This window comes from Pseudochaenichthys georgianus, chromosome 6 (genome assembly GCF_902827115.2).
Source record: "Pseudochaenichthys georgianus chromosome 6, fPseGeo1.2, whole genome shotgun sequence".
In the NCBI taxonomy this organism is placed as follows: domain Eukaryota; kingdom Metazoa; phylum Chordata; class Actinopteri; order Perciformes; family Channichthyidae; genus Pseudochaenichthys; species Pseudochaenichthys georgianus.
This window is the reverse complement of record NC_047508.1, coordinates 26,740,463-26,757,945: the sequence shown is the minus strand read 5'-3', so window position 1 is coordinate 26,757,945 and position 17,483 is coordinate 26,740,463. Positions and strand designations below refer to the sequence as shown.

The 17,483-nt window shown below is 43.0% G+C and overlaps 2 protein-coding genes across 2 annotated transcripts; one reads left to right on the top strand and one right to left on the bottom strand.

The window, feature by feature from the left end:
- The first annotated feature begins 2,469 nt into the window (after positions 1–2,469).
- LOC117448674 (deoxyribodipyrimidine photo-lyase) lies at positions 2,470–12,179 on the top strand. Its single transcript, XM_034086021.1, has 9 exons — positions 2,470–3,136; positions 7,450–8,119; positions 8,233–8,526; positions 8,663–8,835; positions 8,946–9,030; positions 9,149–9,381; positions 9,529–9,723; positions 10,767–10,992; positions 11,113–12,179. Exons 1-9 carry the CDS (start codon positions 2,906–2,908, stop codon positions 11,655–11,657), a joined length of 2,652 nt encoding a protein of 883 aa, XP_033941912.1. The 5' UTR covers positions 2,470–2,905; the 3' UTR covers positions 11,658–12,179.
- Positions 12,180–12,260: 81 nt separating this feature from the next.
- Positions 12,261–17,433, bottom strand: LOC117448675 (glycine cleavage system H protein, mitochondrial-like). Its single transcript, XM_034086023.2, has 5 exons — positions 17,241–17,433; positions 16,940–17,022; positions 16,782–16,845; positions 15,819–15,950; positions 12,261–12,816 (listed from the first exon to the last, which is right to left on the bottom strand). The coding sequence occupies exons 1-5, from the start codon at positions 17,389–17,391 to the stop codon at positions 12,719–12,721; spliced, it is 528 nt and encodes a 175-aa protein (XP_033941914.1). The 5' UTR covers positions 17,392–17,433; the 3' UTR covers positions 12,261–12,718.
- Positions 17,434–17,483: the final 50 nt, after the last annotated feature.

Below are 17,483 nucleotides of genomic sequence, written 5' to 3'. Positions count from 1 at the left end.
CTCTGTTTTCCCTGCTTGCCTCTCTCTGCTCACAGCCTGTCCTCTCCTAAAACAAACCCCGCAGTGACGCATTAAACCAACAACTGAGTGTTTGAACAAGGTCTTTCTTCCAGGAATATGAATACTGAATAATCTATCCACTAAATAACATCCACACTGCACTGTGTCGTATTCTGTGTTTTCTCTTTGTCTGTCCCTGAATGTGTGGTCCAAACCGTGTGGTAAATTGAAGAATGTCCTGATAGACGGTGAGTAGCCTTGCTCCTTTCTGGGATAAACACCTATAATACGCTGGCTCCCTTGGCAATCACCATAGCAACAAACCATGGTACCCACGTGAGTTGCATAATAAGATGTTCTCCAAGACCACAGACCATAAAGCGGCGACAAACTAGACACCTGCAGTAATGGATGTGAATCAGAAAACAACAGTTCAAATGTAAAATGTCACCTCCGACTCATTCCAGACCAATCCTTTCTATTTATCAATAGGCTCACATCACACACCACAGAGCCTTAGATGCTCATGCACCTTCTCTCTGTCTCTCCAGACCTTAACAGGTGCTGATGAGCCACAGTCAATGATTGTAATGAGCTATCGATCACCGTGGGAAAACCAAGGGACAGAGAGGGTGAGGGAGGTAGGGGGAACCAGAGGACACACACACACAGACAGAAGGAGGTGGACTGCCAGAAAAGAAAAAAACTTCAAATGAGCTAAATGGAGACAAGCTACCCAAGACTGGGTATCAATACTTGCTTTAATCAAGTCCTTATCTCCTATTGTTCTGCTTAAAATAGAATATATGGGGAAGGGCTGTCTGCCAGCGCAGGTTGAAGGGAGATTTTGAACCCAGAGTAGCTTCTGGACGGGCTGATCTGCTCAGGATGACCATGCAGACACGTTTGTCGTGACCGGGTCCAGATGCCCGGGAATGGCACTGGCGCAGTATCTCTATTTTCTTCTTTTTGTGCTGTGTGCATGGAGTGGAGGCAGACAGCTTTAGGGAAGGGGGAGGTGCGTTGTGTGTGTTGGCTGGCGTTTCAGATAATGAAATGCAGCAGGGAACAAAGAGCTGGGGGCCCCTATTCTCTGTGCTGCAGCTTCATTTTCAGTCCCGTTAGTCTATGATTCTTCCATACCCTCTTTCTTGTGTACGTGTATGCGTGTGTGTGTTTATGTTTGTATGAGCAGTTTGTTGTGTACACCCGTGTCCCCTCCTCCTCCTGTTAGTATTCTGCATGGCAGATCCCCCTAATGTAATAACTGTGTCTGCATGTCTAATTTACAGCAGGAGAGAGTAAATAGCCTGTGGTTAATTACAGTACGTGTGTGTGTGTGTGTGTGCGCGCGTGTGTGTCTACATACGCGTGGGTGTGTCAGAATGATTTATGAGTTGCAAATAGCTACACCAGTGGCCCGTTTCTCCTCACTTAGTTTTTAATCTGTCTTTCCATTAATTTTCCTGGAGACGTTATTATGGTTTTATAACGGTGTGCACGAGGATACATATGTGAGTGCACGTATTTGTTAATGAGACAAAGGTGTGGACATTTTGTGAGGATATAGGCTACTTGGGCACCTGAGCTGTACTTTGCTTTTCCCTCCTTAGAGAACTCCATTTGCCTTCCTTCCTTTCCCTCCTTTTTTCGGTTGCTTCATTCACTCTCTTCATTGAGAGCCACAATGAACACAGATCTTTATTGACAGTACACGGTAGAACATGGAAACAGCAGGTCAATCCGTTTAGCCCAAGGGCCGATACACCAATTCACCAATTTGTCAGTGTTAGTTTGAGAGAGAAAAGCAGCTAATCTCTCCTCTCTGCTCTCTATTGATCACACACTTAGACTCCACTTCTCTGTCTAAACACTATTGATTCTCTCTCTCTCTCAATCTCTCTTTCTTTCTCTCTTTCTGTCTTGCTCTCGCCACATACCACAGCTCTCAACACATCTTCACTTCATACACTCACTTCTGCTTGGACAGAAGTTGAATATTTGAGACTGTATTTCCTAAAGCCCCGATTCACATTTGTAATGAATTCTTGAGAACATTTTAGCATGAACAAAACAAGACTAAATCAATTCAGTAATAGTGTAATAGAGCTTATCAACTATACAAATCATTTAAGAGTTTATTCCACAACTGTCACATATTGTTCCCTGCTGTGTTCACTCAAAAGCGTATGCATAGTCTCATTAAAAAAATCAATTACGTAGCAACCCCTACACAGCTTCAACACAGACAATGATTACAAATTCACTGCTGGGTACACTGTCTCCCGGCTTTGTTTTTCAGCCTGACATCACAGGGTGCACTTGAAAAGGACCATATTCCTGTCAAGATGAAGGCTACGCAAAAATTATAGAAAGATGATCTTAAGGGAGATGGCACCCCTACATCAATCCAAATTGAACCAAAGATCACTACTTGATTGGTTTCAGTGTGTGTGGGGCCTTGTCACGTTTTAGTTGAGACGTAACATTTGGAAAATGAATGATTACACTGTTGATGACAAGATGAAACACAGAGAGACAGACCTACGACACAAAAACAGGCGTTCTTCTTGCATCTATCATATCCTTCTGCCATAATATCTAATAAACGAAATTTAAACAGGGAATCCCAACTGTTACTCAGATGCTTTGAAAAACAGCCATTGGTTTCCCTATCTTCCCCACAATAGCGTGTATGTATTAGACTTATACCCCCTCTACTGGTGATATATACACATTACAAATGTTAACATTTGCAGGTTACAAAACATAAACACATGGATTGTGTAACTTAAAATCAGCTGTTTGATAACCGGCACTTGGTCGTATGGTGAGGGCGTGGAGCGCATCATGTGCTGAATGTTTAATGTATAGTTATTAACAATCAGTCACCTTTTAGTTTGAGATGGCTCCTTCAGCGGCTGCTAGTGAAGACAGGAAAGGCTTGGTGAGGAGGATGTTAATAGACGTTCTGATGGGTCGAGAAGATCCAGAGGGGTTCTTTGCGATGTGTGTGTCCGCTCTAGGGCCCCAGGAGACCCGCTCGCAGTTCCTGGCCCTCATCCAGCCCCTGTCCACGGCCAACAGCTCCCTGCACTCCGGCCTCACCTCCATCTACGAGCAATATTTCTCCAAGGTTAGTGGGTAAAGTTATTTATTTAATACAAATAGCATTTTATGTTGTTGCACTTTTAAATACCTGCGTTACAAAGTTGTTAAAAGTTGCTTACAATGTAGGCTACAGTTTTTAAAAGAGAAGAAACAACAAGAATGCATTTAATGAAAAACTACAACATTCAAGTCACCCAACTAGCCAAACTTGTAAGAAAAGTTGTCATGGCTAACGTGTTAGAAAACAATTAGCCATGATACTTGTTAGTGTTAGTCCCCGAAATTGACATTAGCACTAATATAGCAACATGGACCCATATAAGTGGCACTTTCATTTACATGTATTCACTTTTTGATCTAACTGCTCCCGAGATAAATGCCTGACTCTTGGCTTTCCAAATAAACTGATGTCTTCTCCCCTCACTTCCTTTCTGCAACTTATTTTCCCCTGCATGCTCTTATTAGCATGTCAGGTGAGGCTAACTTGTGTTAGCTCCTGTACTGGGAGCATAGTGTTTTGGCTTTCTTGGACCAAATACCACATGCGATGAGTTAAAAATGAATATGTAAGTCCAATAAATAAATGTGCCCAAGATAATTTAGCCACATATCACCTGAAGGCCCAGTGCAACTTCCTCTTCTCATAGTGTATTCAAAATAAATAGTAAATACATTTAATAACCATATGTTATTTATTAGCAATACAATCAGTTTAAATACAAATGGCACGGTGCTTTTAAATGTGGAACATAGCCAATAGGGGTGTCAGAGAGATGTCCGTAATTCAAATGTTAAAGGTCCCATGTCATGCTTTTCCGGTTATTGCCCGTCCCCTTGTGTGTTATGAAGCTTTTTATGCCTGTAAACAGTGTGCAGAGTCAAAACCCTCAAAGTACACCCTGTAGCGAGTAAACTCTAACACAGAAAATACCTCCCCAAAACGCCTCGTTGGAGATTTCTCAGTTTCCATTGTTTACTTCCTGCCCCGTGTAACGTGGCTGCACCGTGCTACGTCACTTCTTCTGCTGATTGGTCCAAATTGACCAATCCTCACACACTCAGTGCTGCAGGCAGCTCAGCTGATTTCTCCTCCCTGCTGCAGGCTGATAACAGACCGTTGGGATCGCGGCAAAATTCTCTCAGCAGACCCATTCTCACATCGTTTATCAACCTTTTTCTTACTAAATATCAAGCCACACTTATTGTTTTTACTTCGGCTGTGACTTTGTGTGTGCTCAGGGTGAGTTTGGCTGTGTATCGCTAAACAAGGAAACAACACCTCCACGGAGCTTAGCGCGATTCACAACGTGAAACAATCGGACGTTGTGAATCGCGCTGAGCTCCGTGGAGGTGTGATTTTCTTGTTTAGCGAACAATAAGTGTGGCTTGATATTGAGTAAGAAAAAGGTTGATAAACGCTGTGAGAATGGGTCTGCAGAGAGAATTTCGCCGCGATCCCAACTGTTATCAGCCTGCAGCAGGGAGGAGAAATCAGCTGAGCTGCCTGCATAGAGTGTGTGTGTGTGAGGAAGTCCTTGGATTGGTCAATCGGAGCACACTGGGCTCACAGGGAGGGGGGGGAAGAGCTGCAACGAGCCGTTTAGTGGAGAGAGTGAATACACGTAGTTTACAGAGATGCTGTATGCCAGGCCTATTCAAATGGCGGCCCGCGGGCCAGATGCGGCCCAGAACCAACTCCCGAGTCGCCCAGCCTCCCGTGGCCAAATTCCTACACTAGTACAGACCATGAACGCAACACTCCGCGTTGCTTAGAAACCACCAAACCACAACGCAGCACGTTTTTGGAAAGTGCATCTAGTGGTGCTAGTAACGGTGGTCCTATGATAGCAACTCTAAAACATGTCTCTCTCAACTCTGAAGTGTAAACAAAGACAAAACGGTCATTGATCTTGTGGAGCAGATGTGCGAGTCATTGCCCAAGTCAAGCTGGAACTTTTCGCGACCGACTTACGGGTCGGATAGTGCATTTTCCGACGCTCCGCAAACACATCACATCCCCAGCACAAATCACGGATGTGATGACAGATTTCATTGCGAGGTTGAAAGAGAACTTTGCCGGTCGATTGGATGGACTTGCTCTGCCCATAGAGGTGATGGGCTTTGCCAGAGACCCCCTCACTGTTGCAATAGAGGGGGGCGTATCCACCAGAGCAAAGGAAGTGGTCCCCTCCATCGACGAGGAGAAATTTACACTGAAACGTATTGACATGCATTCATCCGTAACCATGGCACAAGTCAAGAGCAGCGCACTAGCGGGCCAGCGAAGTTTTGGAGTGATGTCAAAAAACAGCAGTTCCCTAAAGTTCAGAAAGTAGCGATCTGTGTGCTCAGTATGTTTGGATCAAGATACAAATGTGAGTCAAGCTTTTCACACATGAACTCAATCAAAAGTAGCACTCGCTGCTCCCTGACTGACAGCACTCTTCACCAATGTCGGATTGCATTGGCATCCTATGAGCCAAAGATCACTGCTCTTGTTCAAAACTAAAAATGTCACTTCTCCCATTGAGAAAGTCAGCGATGACAAATCACACATGAGGTGATAGTAAGCAGCTAGTTTACTATAGTAGACGTGTAGTGTAGTGTAGTATTCATTCATGTTAGTTACCCTTATCCCTTGTTTTGGGTTTGTGCACTGAAGGGTTTGACAGTTATTTTTGTATTTAAATGCACTTTGTAATGTGTCTGGGTCAAATGTGACCAACACGTATGATTTTTTGTTAATACTTGAAAAGTGAAAAAATAGTATTGCTACAGTACTACCTCTTCGTGTTACATTGGAGCTCTTTAACGGTTTGCTAATGCACTTTTTGATGTGCATGTGTCATATGTATCCAATTTTATTTTGTATGTATGAAGACATTTATTAAGACTGCTATTATTGTATTCAGTTAAATGCACGTTGTGATGTGCCTGGTTCAATAAAATAACCTGAATATTTGACTTCTAAAGCGAACAAATGTAATGCTTCAACTGTGCACTTTTTGTTTTGTATGCACTTTGAGAATCCTCAGATTCTGTTAAATTAATGCTAATTTGTTGTGTTTTTATGCACTTTTTGACGTGCCTTTGTTAGATGAACAATGAATACAAATGGCATGTTTTTCATCGCAGTAATATGTGTTGGTTTACAATGTGTCATTACCCGCTTTTTACAGGCCGCTGAATGTCTGGCCCAGCTGAATTTTGTAGTTATAAAATCTGGCCCAACTGAATGTGTAATTGAATAGCCCTGCTGTATGCCAAACAATGTGAGTTTGGAAAATTGCACAGTATAAATCTATTCTAGTAGACCTCAACAATGGAATTATGATCAGTGGAAATGGCCATGACATGTGACCTTTAAGACATCACCTGCATTTGTCGCACACATAAGTTAATACATGTAAAAGAACATATACCTGAATAGGTTTGTAGAAACTTTTTTGGATAGTTTCTGTAAAAATCCTACCCTGGTGGTTGATCTTATAAGGTACAGTACAAACATCTGACAGTTTAAACTGCAACAATTTGCTTTCTTGCTATTGTTATGCCTGTTACAAACACACATAGGCTATTGCCGGAGATAGGGTCGTTACTAAAAAAAAGTAATATATTACATTACTTCGTTACTCTCTACATAAAGTAACTCGTTACTTTACTCGCCCCTCCCTGCAGGCAGATCACGCAGACTGCTAAAGTTTCAAATGTTCTCTTTAGTTCAGTTTCCATTGTCGCATAAGACTGATCCAGATAGCTCCTGAATGTTTTCCTATCTGACCATGGCTGTCCTCTGTCTCCTGCCATCTGTATATTTTGCGCAGTCTATCTCTGCTCACGCTGTTGCGTCGGCGTGATCTCCTGCGTGTTGGCCATAGAACGTACAAACTGCGTATGCGTGAGTGTCAATAACTCTCCTTACCAGCAGGCGGCGGTAGTGTGTATTCGTCATTCAAAACAGGCAACAACCGGAAAACAGAGAAGAAGAACAGACTACGTGATATAAACAAACAACAAATAGCTGTGCGTTAGCTTCACCTTAACATGTGTACTTTGCAGGTGTTTGTTGAGGCTTGATTATGACTGATTTTTACTAAGTAACGAAGTAACGCGTGTCGGGGCAATGTTAGTAACTGTAGTGTGATTACTGAATTATAAAAGTAGTGCGTTACACTACTCCGTTACCGACAAAAGTAATATTATTACAGTAACACGTTACACCCAACTCTGGCTATTGCAAATATTGTATTTGCATGTTTTCATCTCTACCCCAATGACGATGAGCAGCTGTTTTAACAGTAGGCCTACTAACATTTTATTTTCCTATTTGAATTGGAGACTGAAGATGATGAACTGCAACTCGCATTGGCTCTCTCTCTACTGGAAGTGAAAAATGACCAGCTGTCAACCCCCAGCCAAGACTCCCCACTTCAGCCACCTAGAGACAGACCAAATCAGAGAAGCCCTGCTCAAAAGTCAACAGTATCTCAGCCTCAGGGAAACAGCAACACCAAGCCAGCAGATGGAGTTGGTAGGAGAGAACACACCATCACAACACAAACTGAAGCCAGGGTCAAGGCGAGCCCATTACAGACATTCAGAGAAACTGAGCTTCAGAAAAACAATGTTGACAAATATAAAATGGGGACACCGGGGACAAGTCTGGCTGGGTGTGTCTCCAGTCCGTCCGGCTTGCTTTTAAAGCAAAACACGATTGAAAAAGATAACCAAATGAGGAACGAGGGAGATTTTAATCAACCAGAGACACCAAAACACTCTAAGAACAGCCGGCAGAGGCGTAAAGGCGCTGGCCAGAAGGTTGTAGGTTTGCCCTGTTCTCCATCAGCACAACCACCCGTTCTGCTGTGGTTCAGGAGGGACTTGCGACTTGGGGACAATCCTGCTCTCATCGGCTCTCTGGAGGTTGGTTCACCCGTCATCCCTGTCTTCATCTGGAGCCCTGAAGAGGAGGAGGGACCTGGGATAACAGTGGCTATGGGGGGAGCCTGTAAGTTAACAGAGGAAATAATAATAATGGTCAATCGTTGTCTCATATTGATTTTTTTCATTGAGTTTCATGTCTCCAGATGGTTGTCCTCTTACAAATGTTCTTTTTAACAGGTACATACTGGCTTCATCAAGCTTTGTCTTGTTTCTCTTCATCTCTGGAGCGCATTGGCAGCCATCTTGTCTTTCTTAAGGCAAATGGATCATCTCTGTGTACCCTTAAGGAGCTAGTAAGAGAGACGGGAGCTAGAACGGTCTTGGCTAACGCCCTCTATGAGCCCTGGCTGAAGGAAAGGGATGATGATGTAGAGTCAGCCCTTCAGAAAGATGGTGTTGAATGCAAGATGTACCACTCATACTGTCTCAGAGACCCCTACTCTGTCAGCACTGAGGGTGTGGGACTCAGAGGTAAGTTGCAACAAGTTTAATTTGGTGAACAGAACTTCAATTATTTGTGGTAAATATCTGCTTTAAATCTGATAGCAATACAAGTTAATTGGTAAGTTTATTCAATTGTGAACTGTGTTATCTTCTCTGGATTTAGGAATAGGTTCAGTGTCTCACTTCATGAACTGCTGTAGACAGAACCCAGGGTCTGCATTAGGGGCCCCTCTGGACCCTCCTGTATCTCTACCCACACCCGCGTATTGGCCTCAGGGTGTCTCTTTGGACGTGCTAGGCCTGGGTCGTATGCCCCGCAGGAAGGATGGCACAATGGTCAGTAACCACAGCAGAGCAGCGCTGTAAAGCAGAGTTATAATCCAAAACACAGTCAAGATTAGATCATGAAATCATTAACTTATCCGTATTTATATTTTGGCATTCAGATTGACTGGGCAGCTAACATCCGCAAATCCTGGGATTTCAGCGAGGGTGGAGCATGTGCCCGGCTAGAAGCCTTTCTGAATGATGGTGAGACATATTGCATGCACATTGTAAACAGTGATGCACAATATGGATTATTTTGGAGAAAAGTTGTGAATTGTCTCATTGATGTAACAGTATCTTATGATTCCTCCATGTTTCCTAGGTGTGTATAGATATGAAAAAGAGTCAGGCAGGGCAGATGCCCCAAATACCAGCTGTCTGTCTCCCTACCTTCACTTCGGTCAGTTAAGCCCTCGCTGGCTGTTATGGGATGCCAAAGGGGCGCGCTGTCGACCCCCGAAGTTCCAACGCAAATTGGCCTGGAGAGATTTGGCTTACTGGCAGCTGACATTGTTTCCTGATCTCCCCTGGGAATCCCTCAGACCTCCATACAAGGTATATGATTAGCTTAAAACACCCATATTAAAATGTAGTGTAAGTAATACTCATAAAAGCAAAAATAAATGTAAAGTTGAACAACTCAAAGCCTAAAGGACACCGCTAAGAACTATGTTTATTACAAAGCAATATTCGTATTTGCAGGCTCTGCGGTGGAGCAGTGATAGAGACCACCTGAAGGCCTGGCAGCGGGGGCGGACAGGCTACCCTCTGGTGGACGCAGCCATGAGGCAGCTGTGGCTGACAGGTTGGATGAATAACTACATGAGACATGTGGTGGCGTCTTTTCTAATAGCATATCTCTATCTCCCATGGCAAGAAGGCTATCGTTGGTTCCAGGTGAGACATAATAATAATACATTTTATTTATATAGCGATTTTCACAACTCAAAGACGCTTTACAGTATGAGGGAGAGTAGACAGGCAAACAAGTAAATATAGTAAAATAAACAAAAAAAGGCAGTCAAGAGGAAGTTGATTGAGAGGGGGGGGGGCTTATTGGTAGACAGAGTTGAAAAGATGTGTTTTGAGGGGGGACTGAAAGACTGAGGGACTCAGAGTCACGAAGATCTTGGGGGAGGGAATTCCAGACTAGGAGCTGCCACTGAGAAGGCTCTGTCCCCAAAGCTGCAGAGTGTGGATGTGGGAATGGATAGGAGTCCGGCTGCGGTGGATCTGAGGGACCGTGGGGGTTGATAAGGAGTGAGAAGGTTTGTGAGATAAGGGGGGGGGGGGGCAGATGGTGGAGTGCTTTGTAGTTGAGGACCAGAATTTTGTAGTTGATGCAATGGGAGACAGGAAGCCAGTGGAGGTCTTTGAGGACTGGGGTGACGTGATGCCATGATTTGGTATGCGTAAGGAGACGTGCAGCTGCATTTTGAACCCGTTGGAGTCTGTTGAGGGATGTAGTGCTGATGCCGTAAAGAAGTGAGTTGCAGTAGTCAAGGCGGGAGGAAATGAAGGCATGGATTAGTCGTTTGGCTGCGGGCGGGTGAGAGAGGGTAGGATTTTTGCAATATTGCGGAGGTGGGGAAGAGGTTGACTGTTTGGCGGATGTGAGGTTCGAGGGAGAGGTCAAAGATTACGCCAAGGTTGCGTGCCATCGATGGTGAGTGTTATGTTAGTGACCTTGCTGAGGGTGGATTTGGAGCCGATTAGGAGTTCTGTTTTGTTGCTGTTCAGTTTGAGGAGGTTATGTTGCATCCAAGTTTTAATAGCTGTCAGACAGGAATCGATGTGGGTAAGGGGTGGGTTATGGAGGGATTTGGTGCTGAGGTAGATCTGAGTCCATGCATACACACAGGCACACAAAGCTCTCACATAGATGTCATAGCAGCAACACACAGAATAATAAGCACTCCTTACCAACCTCATCTGTTTAGGACACCCTGGTGGATGCAGATGTTGCCATAGATGCTATGATGTGGCAGAATGGAGGCATGTGTGGTCTGGATCACTGGAACTTTGTCATGCACCCTGTCGATGCAGCCATGACCTGCGACCCCTATGGCAGCTATGTTCGAAAATGGTGTTCAGAACTTGCCGAGCTACCTGATGAGCTTGTTCATAAACCTTGGAAATGTCCTGCACCCATGCTACGACGTGCTGGTGAGAATGTTATTATGATCATTAAAAATTAGGTTATTTTGTATGGAACATGCTACCTTAAGTTTTTAGTCCCACACCTTAACATACAAATATCCTCTCCTTGCTACCATCACTGCCTAGGTCTGGTCTTTGGCCAAACGTATCCTGAGCGAATAGTTACAGATCTGGAGGAGCGGAGGAGTCGTTCGCTGCAAGATGTGGCTCTGGTGCGGAAAGAGTTTGGACAATATGTGGACAAGCGCTCAGGCTGCGACTTGGTGCCTCTGCCCCAACGCCTGGTCTCTGAGGCTCTGGGCTTGTCACACAGGGATGACGGCGTGGTGACAGAGGGACAGCAGTTCCTGTTTCCCGTTATCACCCGCATGGAATTCAAACACCAGCTGGAAGATCCAGACGCAGATGCCGTCTCGAATCCCTACAATGCTGTTCTGAAAGGATACGTGAGCCGCAAGAGGGATGAGACCATCGCCTTCCTCAATGAGAGAGACTTTACTGCCAGTGTGATGTACGAGGGAGTTCAGAGAAAGGAGAGGCTGGAGAGCGACTACCGTAGAATTGAGGGACTTCCTGGGCTTCCTGCGCCTCGAGGCAGGGCCAGACGAACTCCAACAGCCAAGGACCGGTTTTCTGTAGTACCTGGTGGAGCAGTCTCGTCACTCAGGTGACCCCAAGATCGAAAGTTCACAGCTTTAAGTGACCAGTAACTAGCTGTTAAATGCAAAAGTATCAAATTCTACAGAGCAATATTTTTTAAGTGCAAACAAATGTGTAAAGAACAATGAACATGCATTGTCCTTTTCACTAGAAAAGTTGCAATGTTTGCAAAGAGCTCATTCGAACATTTTGTTAAGAATAAGTAGAATATGAGGTATTGGCCAAAGGAATGACACCAGTCTAAGTGAAACACATGGATCTGGGTCCACCAATACAATGCTTCTTCCTTTCTTAGAGTTTATGTCCTTATTTTTGAACACACAAATATGAATTCTGTTACACATGCATTGCATAGATTCAGTTGTTTGTCGGGAAACAAAGGTATACTGTTTCTCAGCAGTTAAAGATTTTTTTTAAAGAGGCCTTATTTTACAGTGTTTACAAACTGTGTGTGTACATTACAGGTTGACTGAAATAGTTCAGGAGATATGTAAATGAGTACATATGCAAATAGATTTTGTATTATGTGACACTGACATACTATAACACATTAGTGGACATTTTTTTAAAACTCTAAACTTTTTTCGGAAATAAAAAAACGACAGAAAACAATGTCTAAGGAAATGTTTATTTTCTAATTTACAGTCCCATGTCTACAGTATAACTGTCACACATGCGGTGTAGACCAACATTATTATTATTAATACCATAAAGACCAAAGTGCGTTTTTTAAGTCTTACACAGTCCTACGACAAATCAGCTTTGCTTTGACTGCAAGTGTTTAATTGACTGAGTCTCAGTCTCTTCTGTTTGGGGATTTGAGGCTGCAGCAACTCAACACTGTATGTATATTCAGTCCAGACTGACCGGTCCCCTAAAGTCAGTCTTTAACAGTAGATAAATGATTCCTAATGTTCACAGCTCTACAACACTGGCAGGTCAGATATGTGGAGCTCTGGAGCTCCACTGGTGGATGCTAAGCATGTAGCTGACATGGGCACATCTTGTAGATCTCCCTGCCAGTGGTGTTTAAAAAGGAGAGGAAGCGTAGCATTTTTAAGAAGGTGTTGGGTTAGTCCTCAATGGAACGGATGTATCTGTCATAGGCTGCTTCATCCATTAGAGCATTCAGCTCTGCAGGGTTGCCAATGGTCATCTTCATCAGCCAGCCTGTATTGAATCGTTGACAATCAGATTAAGCCATGAGTTAAGGACAACGTCAGTGTTTCATCATTCTTAAGTCTGCTTAGCACAAGAAACATTTTTGACAACACTGCCACTGTTTCCCAGAGCACTCTTTTTCAAAGGGGCTATTGGCTAATTTTGTTCATTACAGAATGAAAATGCACTTGATAGTACTTTGTGGTTGCTTGAGCAAACCATCACAGTGGTTGTGTTTGCCTTTTGAAGCTACATGATCAATGCACAGTAGAGCAGCAATGAGTGAACTTAACAACTCTGCAGTGCATTGTCATGCAGTGATTATGTTATTCTGACAACAAAAAGTAGACCATGGTTAGTGTGATGGATCACAATCATACATGTCTATGTGTAGTCTCGTTGTATAGTTGTAAATGAAAGGAAACATATTTGCTGTTTAGGAGTTAAGGCTAAAAGGAATTAATGTAAAACACTGGAATGGCATGGAAAATGCTAAACACTAATTCAAAGTATTTTCAACATAGAGAGCTACATAGGCAACATCATTGGTATGGATCAGGTGTGTTTGTCTTTAACACTTTTCAAAGACAGTTCTGCCACTGGGAGAACAAACGTTTTTGATTGGCATTTATGATACAAAATATGCTATATAAGGTATATGTTTTACAATTGAAAGATCCTGAAGTCAATTTCTTCTATATTATGTTGCATTACTGCCACCTACTGTCCAAATAAAATAATGAAGCTAGTCAGCAGTAAATCTCAAAGCCAATTACTGTGAATTATTATGGATGGTAACTGTAAACAAATTACTTTCTTGATGTTTGACAAACTCCCCAGTACATTGACTTTAGACAAGTTTGTGTTGCAAGAGGGTAGGCCTAGACCAGTGTTTCTCAAACTTTTTCATACCAAGGACCACTTAACCAATACAAAAAACACTCGCGGACCACCTAACTCCACAAATATCCAAAATCACATCGTTATTCTAAAACATATTACAAATCACCTGAAAATGGTACAAACAAGTGGCAACATGTGTGATGAAGGTGTTGCGCTGGGCTATATCATGCAATCGAAAGTGAAACTTGGAGATATTCCCTCGAGAGTGCGGAAAACCTAAATTCATTTATTTATTTCAAATGTTAAATGTTACTAATATACTCACGGACCACTAGGGGGCGCTCACGGACCACACTTTGAGAAGCACTGGCCTAGACAATGACTGGTGTCAGTGTTCAACCTGTACATACAATCTTAGGCCCTGTCCACACGGAAACGAAACAGGTGTTATCCGCTATAGTTATTTATCGTATGGACGGTTCGTCCACACAAGGCCGTAACGGAACCGCGGAAACGGAGCCCTCAAACAATAATGCTTCCCAAAGTGGGAAGGTTTGTTAACGTAACGCTTGCGGCACCGTGTGTACGCCCTAAACCAGGGGTGGGGAACCTCCGGCCCCCGAGCCGTATACGGCCCGCGAGACCATTTGGTACGTCCCTCGAGGTAATTTATAAACACACGCAAAAAAGAAAAAAATGAAAGAAATGTAGACCGCAAAAAAAAATAAACAAGCGAGTGCCTGTTTTCTAACATGTCATCACGTGGTATATGTCTCGTCTGACAGGGCTGTAACTCCGGCACTTCAGAAATGGCAGTACCCATAAGGAGCCTTACACATGCCGCAGTTTCTGCGTGGCAGTATCTTAGTTGAAAGCCCAGTGGCGATCTGTTCATCTGTCATACTGATCATACAGTAAATAACTTTGTTGTTATTAGCATCTGGTTAGCTAGCTATGCTAACGAATATAAGAAGCTTTTTCTACAATCAGTGAGGTAAAGGCACATCTTTATATGATCATTATAGTTATCAAAAAATAAGAGAATAAAGTAAACAGGTATAAAATACTATATGACAGTACAAACAAAAGTTGTTATTAATAAACAAGAATACAGTTTGAAAGGGGAGTGATTTGTAAAATATCCATAAAGAATAATAAAATGTGTTTACAGTTCTGTTTCATATGGGTGTTGAGAGCTGTATCCATAGATCTCCTAATGTTGCACCAGATTGATGCTTTTAACTTCAACATTTAAAGCATGCCCCCGGACCCCCCTAGAGGAGGTTAGGTCCCCCCCACACTTAAATCATGTCCACATGGATAGGAAACTAAATACATTTGCACACATCTTGTGTCCATATCTTTCTGTTGTGGTGGTCATGCCACACCATGCACGCGCAAGCATATGCGAGTCATGGCAAGATATCTGGATTAAGGGGTTGCTTTTTCTTTGCACAGCATGAAAAAAAAGGCGAAATGAATGGGCTGTGATTTTAGTATTTTTAAGCAGAGGTCAATCATTTGTACGGCCCTCGGAGGATGTTGAAAACATTTAAATGGCCCTTGAGAGGAAAAAGGTTCCCCACCCCTGCCCTAAAGGATCGCATCTCCCCATCTCTCCTGCTCACCCAGCGTCATTGTTGATGCGTTTCGCCAACAACGGCGGATCACAGGGTTGCGTTCGTGCAACGACTCTACTGACCATGATACAGATGGTAGTGCAACATTTACAGCTCCTCTACCACAACGATCAGCAACAAGTGGACATGAACTACATGAACTACATGTTGCAAAATCCACCGCGGAGAATAACCAGAAGGGCAACCAGGCAACCATGCTCGGGGGTCTTCTTCGCTGCTTTTGGTGTATTTTGTGGCGGAAGTACAGTACTTCCGCCACTTACAGGCCCGGCATATGTACTACAGCGTCTCCAGCGGGTCGAGCGGTCTCGTGTGGACGGACACGTTTCTTGTGCCGATTCCGTGTGGACGGAAGACTTTTTTTTATATCGACCTCGGTTCGTTTTTGTCTCCGTGTGGCTGGGGCCTTAGACTCTTCATAGTCAAATATCACCTGTATAAGCTCTAACACTAGCTTAAAGTATGCTGCTTTCAACTTCAAATGCCCTCTTTAAATAACAGGACTACACATTTTTCTGAGTGACTCACCATCTGTGTAGCAGGATTTGTTGACCAGACCTGGGTTGTCTGCCAGGAGAGTATTGACCTCTACAACTTCTCCAGTCAGGGGGGAGTAAAGCTCACTGGCAGCCTTCACACTTTCCAGAGCCCCAAACTCATCTGTGGCAGATTTACATCAAAGTAAGTTAATTTCACAATCGCAACCTCACAGAAGGTTCAGCCAAATATTGCTTAGTTATGGTGAACTTAATTCAGGTAGGTTTTTTTTGTGTGGCATGACAACAATTAATATGTTTATCCAAACACAAGTGCTACAAGTTTAAATCGTTTACAACCACATTTTTTGTTTAATTATTGGTGGAAAGTAGAAAAGAAATTGCTCATTATCAACACAACAATATGATACTTTTGCTTTATGATATATGCAGGCTTTGTAAGGTTTTAAAAACTTTAAAAAATCTCAACTAAACACAAAATAAATTCATAATTTATCGCCGTGTGGGCCGCCGTTCATAATGGCAGCCCACTGCTTCTAACACTAGGATGGGTCAAATGCAGAGAAACTATTTTGTTACATAGTACCTGTAATGTACCTATGTAATGACAATAAAAGTGCAAAAAAAATAAAACGTAACACACAATACTAGTAATCTAAAAAAATCTCAAATCCTTAAACTGACATCTTAGCATTAACAACTATTGAGCAGAAAGTTATTTTATTTTCACCACCAAGTGATTAGATATATTGTATTTTAGGAATTGTTAAGTGTCCTTGGGTGTAATGAAAGGCGCCTCGAAATAAAATGTATTCATATTATTATTAAAAAGGTAAGTGTGAGATAAAATGCATGAGATTAGGGTTGCTGATTTTTCGTTATCAATACATCTGGTGAATTCGTTTTCAAATCTGATAAACTAATCGTGTAGTCAGTGTATGACTTTTCCAAAAACGGAAAGTGATTTTAGCCTGAGCTGCCCTGAACTCCATACCTTGCTGAGCCAGCTGTGTCCCCACCTCTGGCAGTCCACAGTAAACTACATCCCCCAGAGCCTCCTGCAAGTGGCAGAGAGCAAGGTCAAACGATGTTGCAAAAAAAAAAATGGTGAACTTGTGCATGCACTAATGTCTGTGTGACCAGGGAACTTACTTGCGCAAACTTGCTGATACCGACAGTCCCATTCCCGTCGTCTTCTACCCGGATCCATTCGTGCTTGTCTGTGAATTTAAGATCTGCAAAAAAACACAACTTCAGAACACAAACAGCACCCTGGTAGAACACTTTGGAGTATTTTGTAGTTTATGTAGTTAGTAGTTGTTAAGTTTGACAACAATAAAAACAACAGAGGCAAACAGCAGTGTCGTGTCCTCTTATATAGCTAATGTTACCCTCTAGCTACCGAAAATGTTAGCTAAATGTGCTACAATAAAAGACGTGCAAAAGGCAATACCTGCTGTTACTCGACTAGAAGTGGTTATGGTTCTTCCAAAGTAAGGTGTAGATGCCAGCCGCAACGGTGAAAGTGTTACCGAGCGGTTGAGTAATGGCAAAACTGTGAAAAAGTTGGAAGACAGGGAACGGAGTAGCCCACAGGCGGCCATGTTTGTCGCTTACTGATGAGCAGCATGGGTTGAATTATTCTTCGTGGATTTTAGCGGCATCAGTATCCACTGCCCTCCACTGGGGTTAAAGG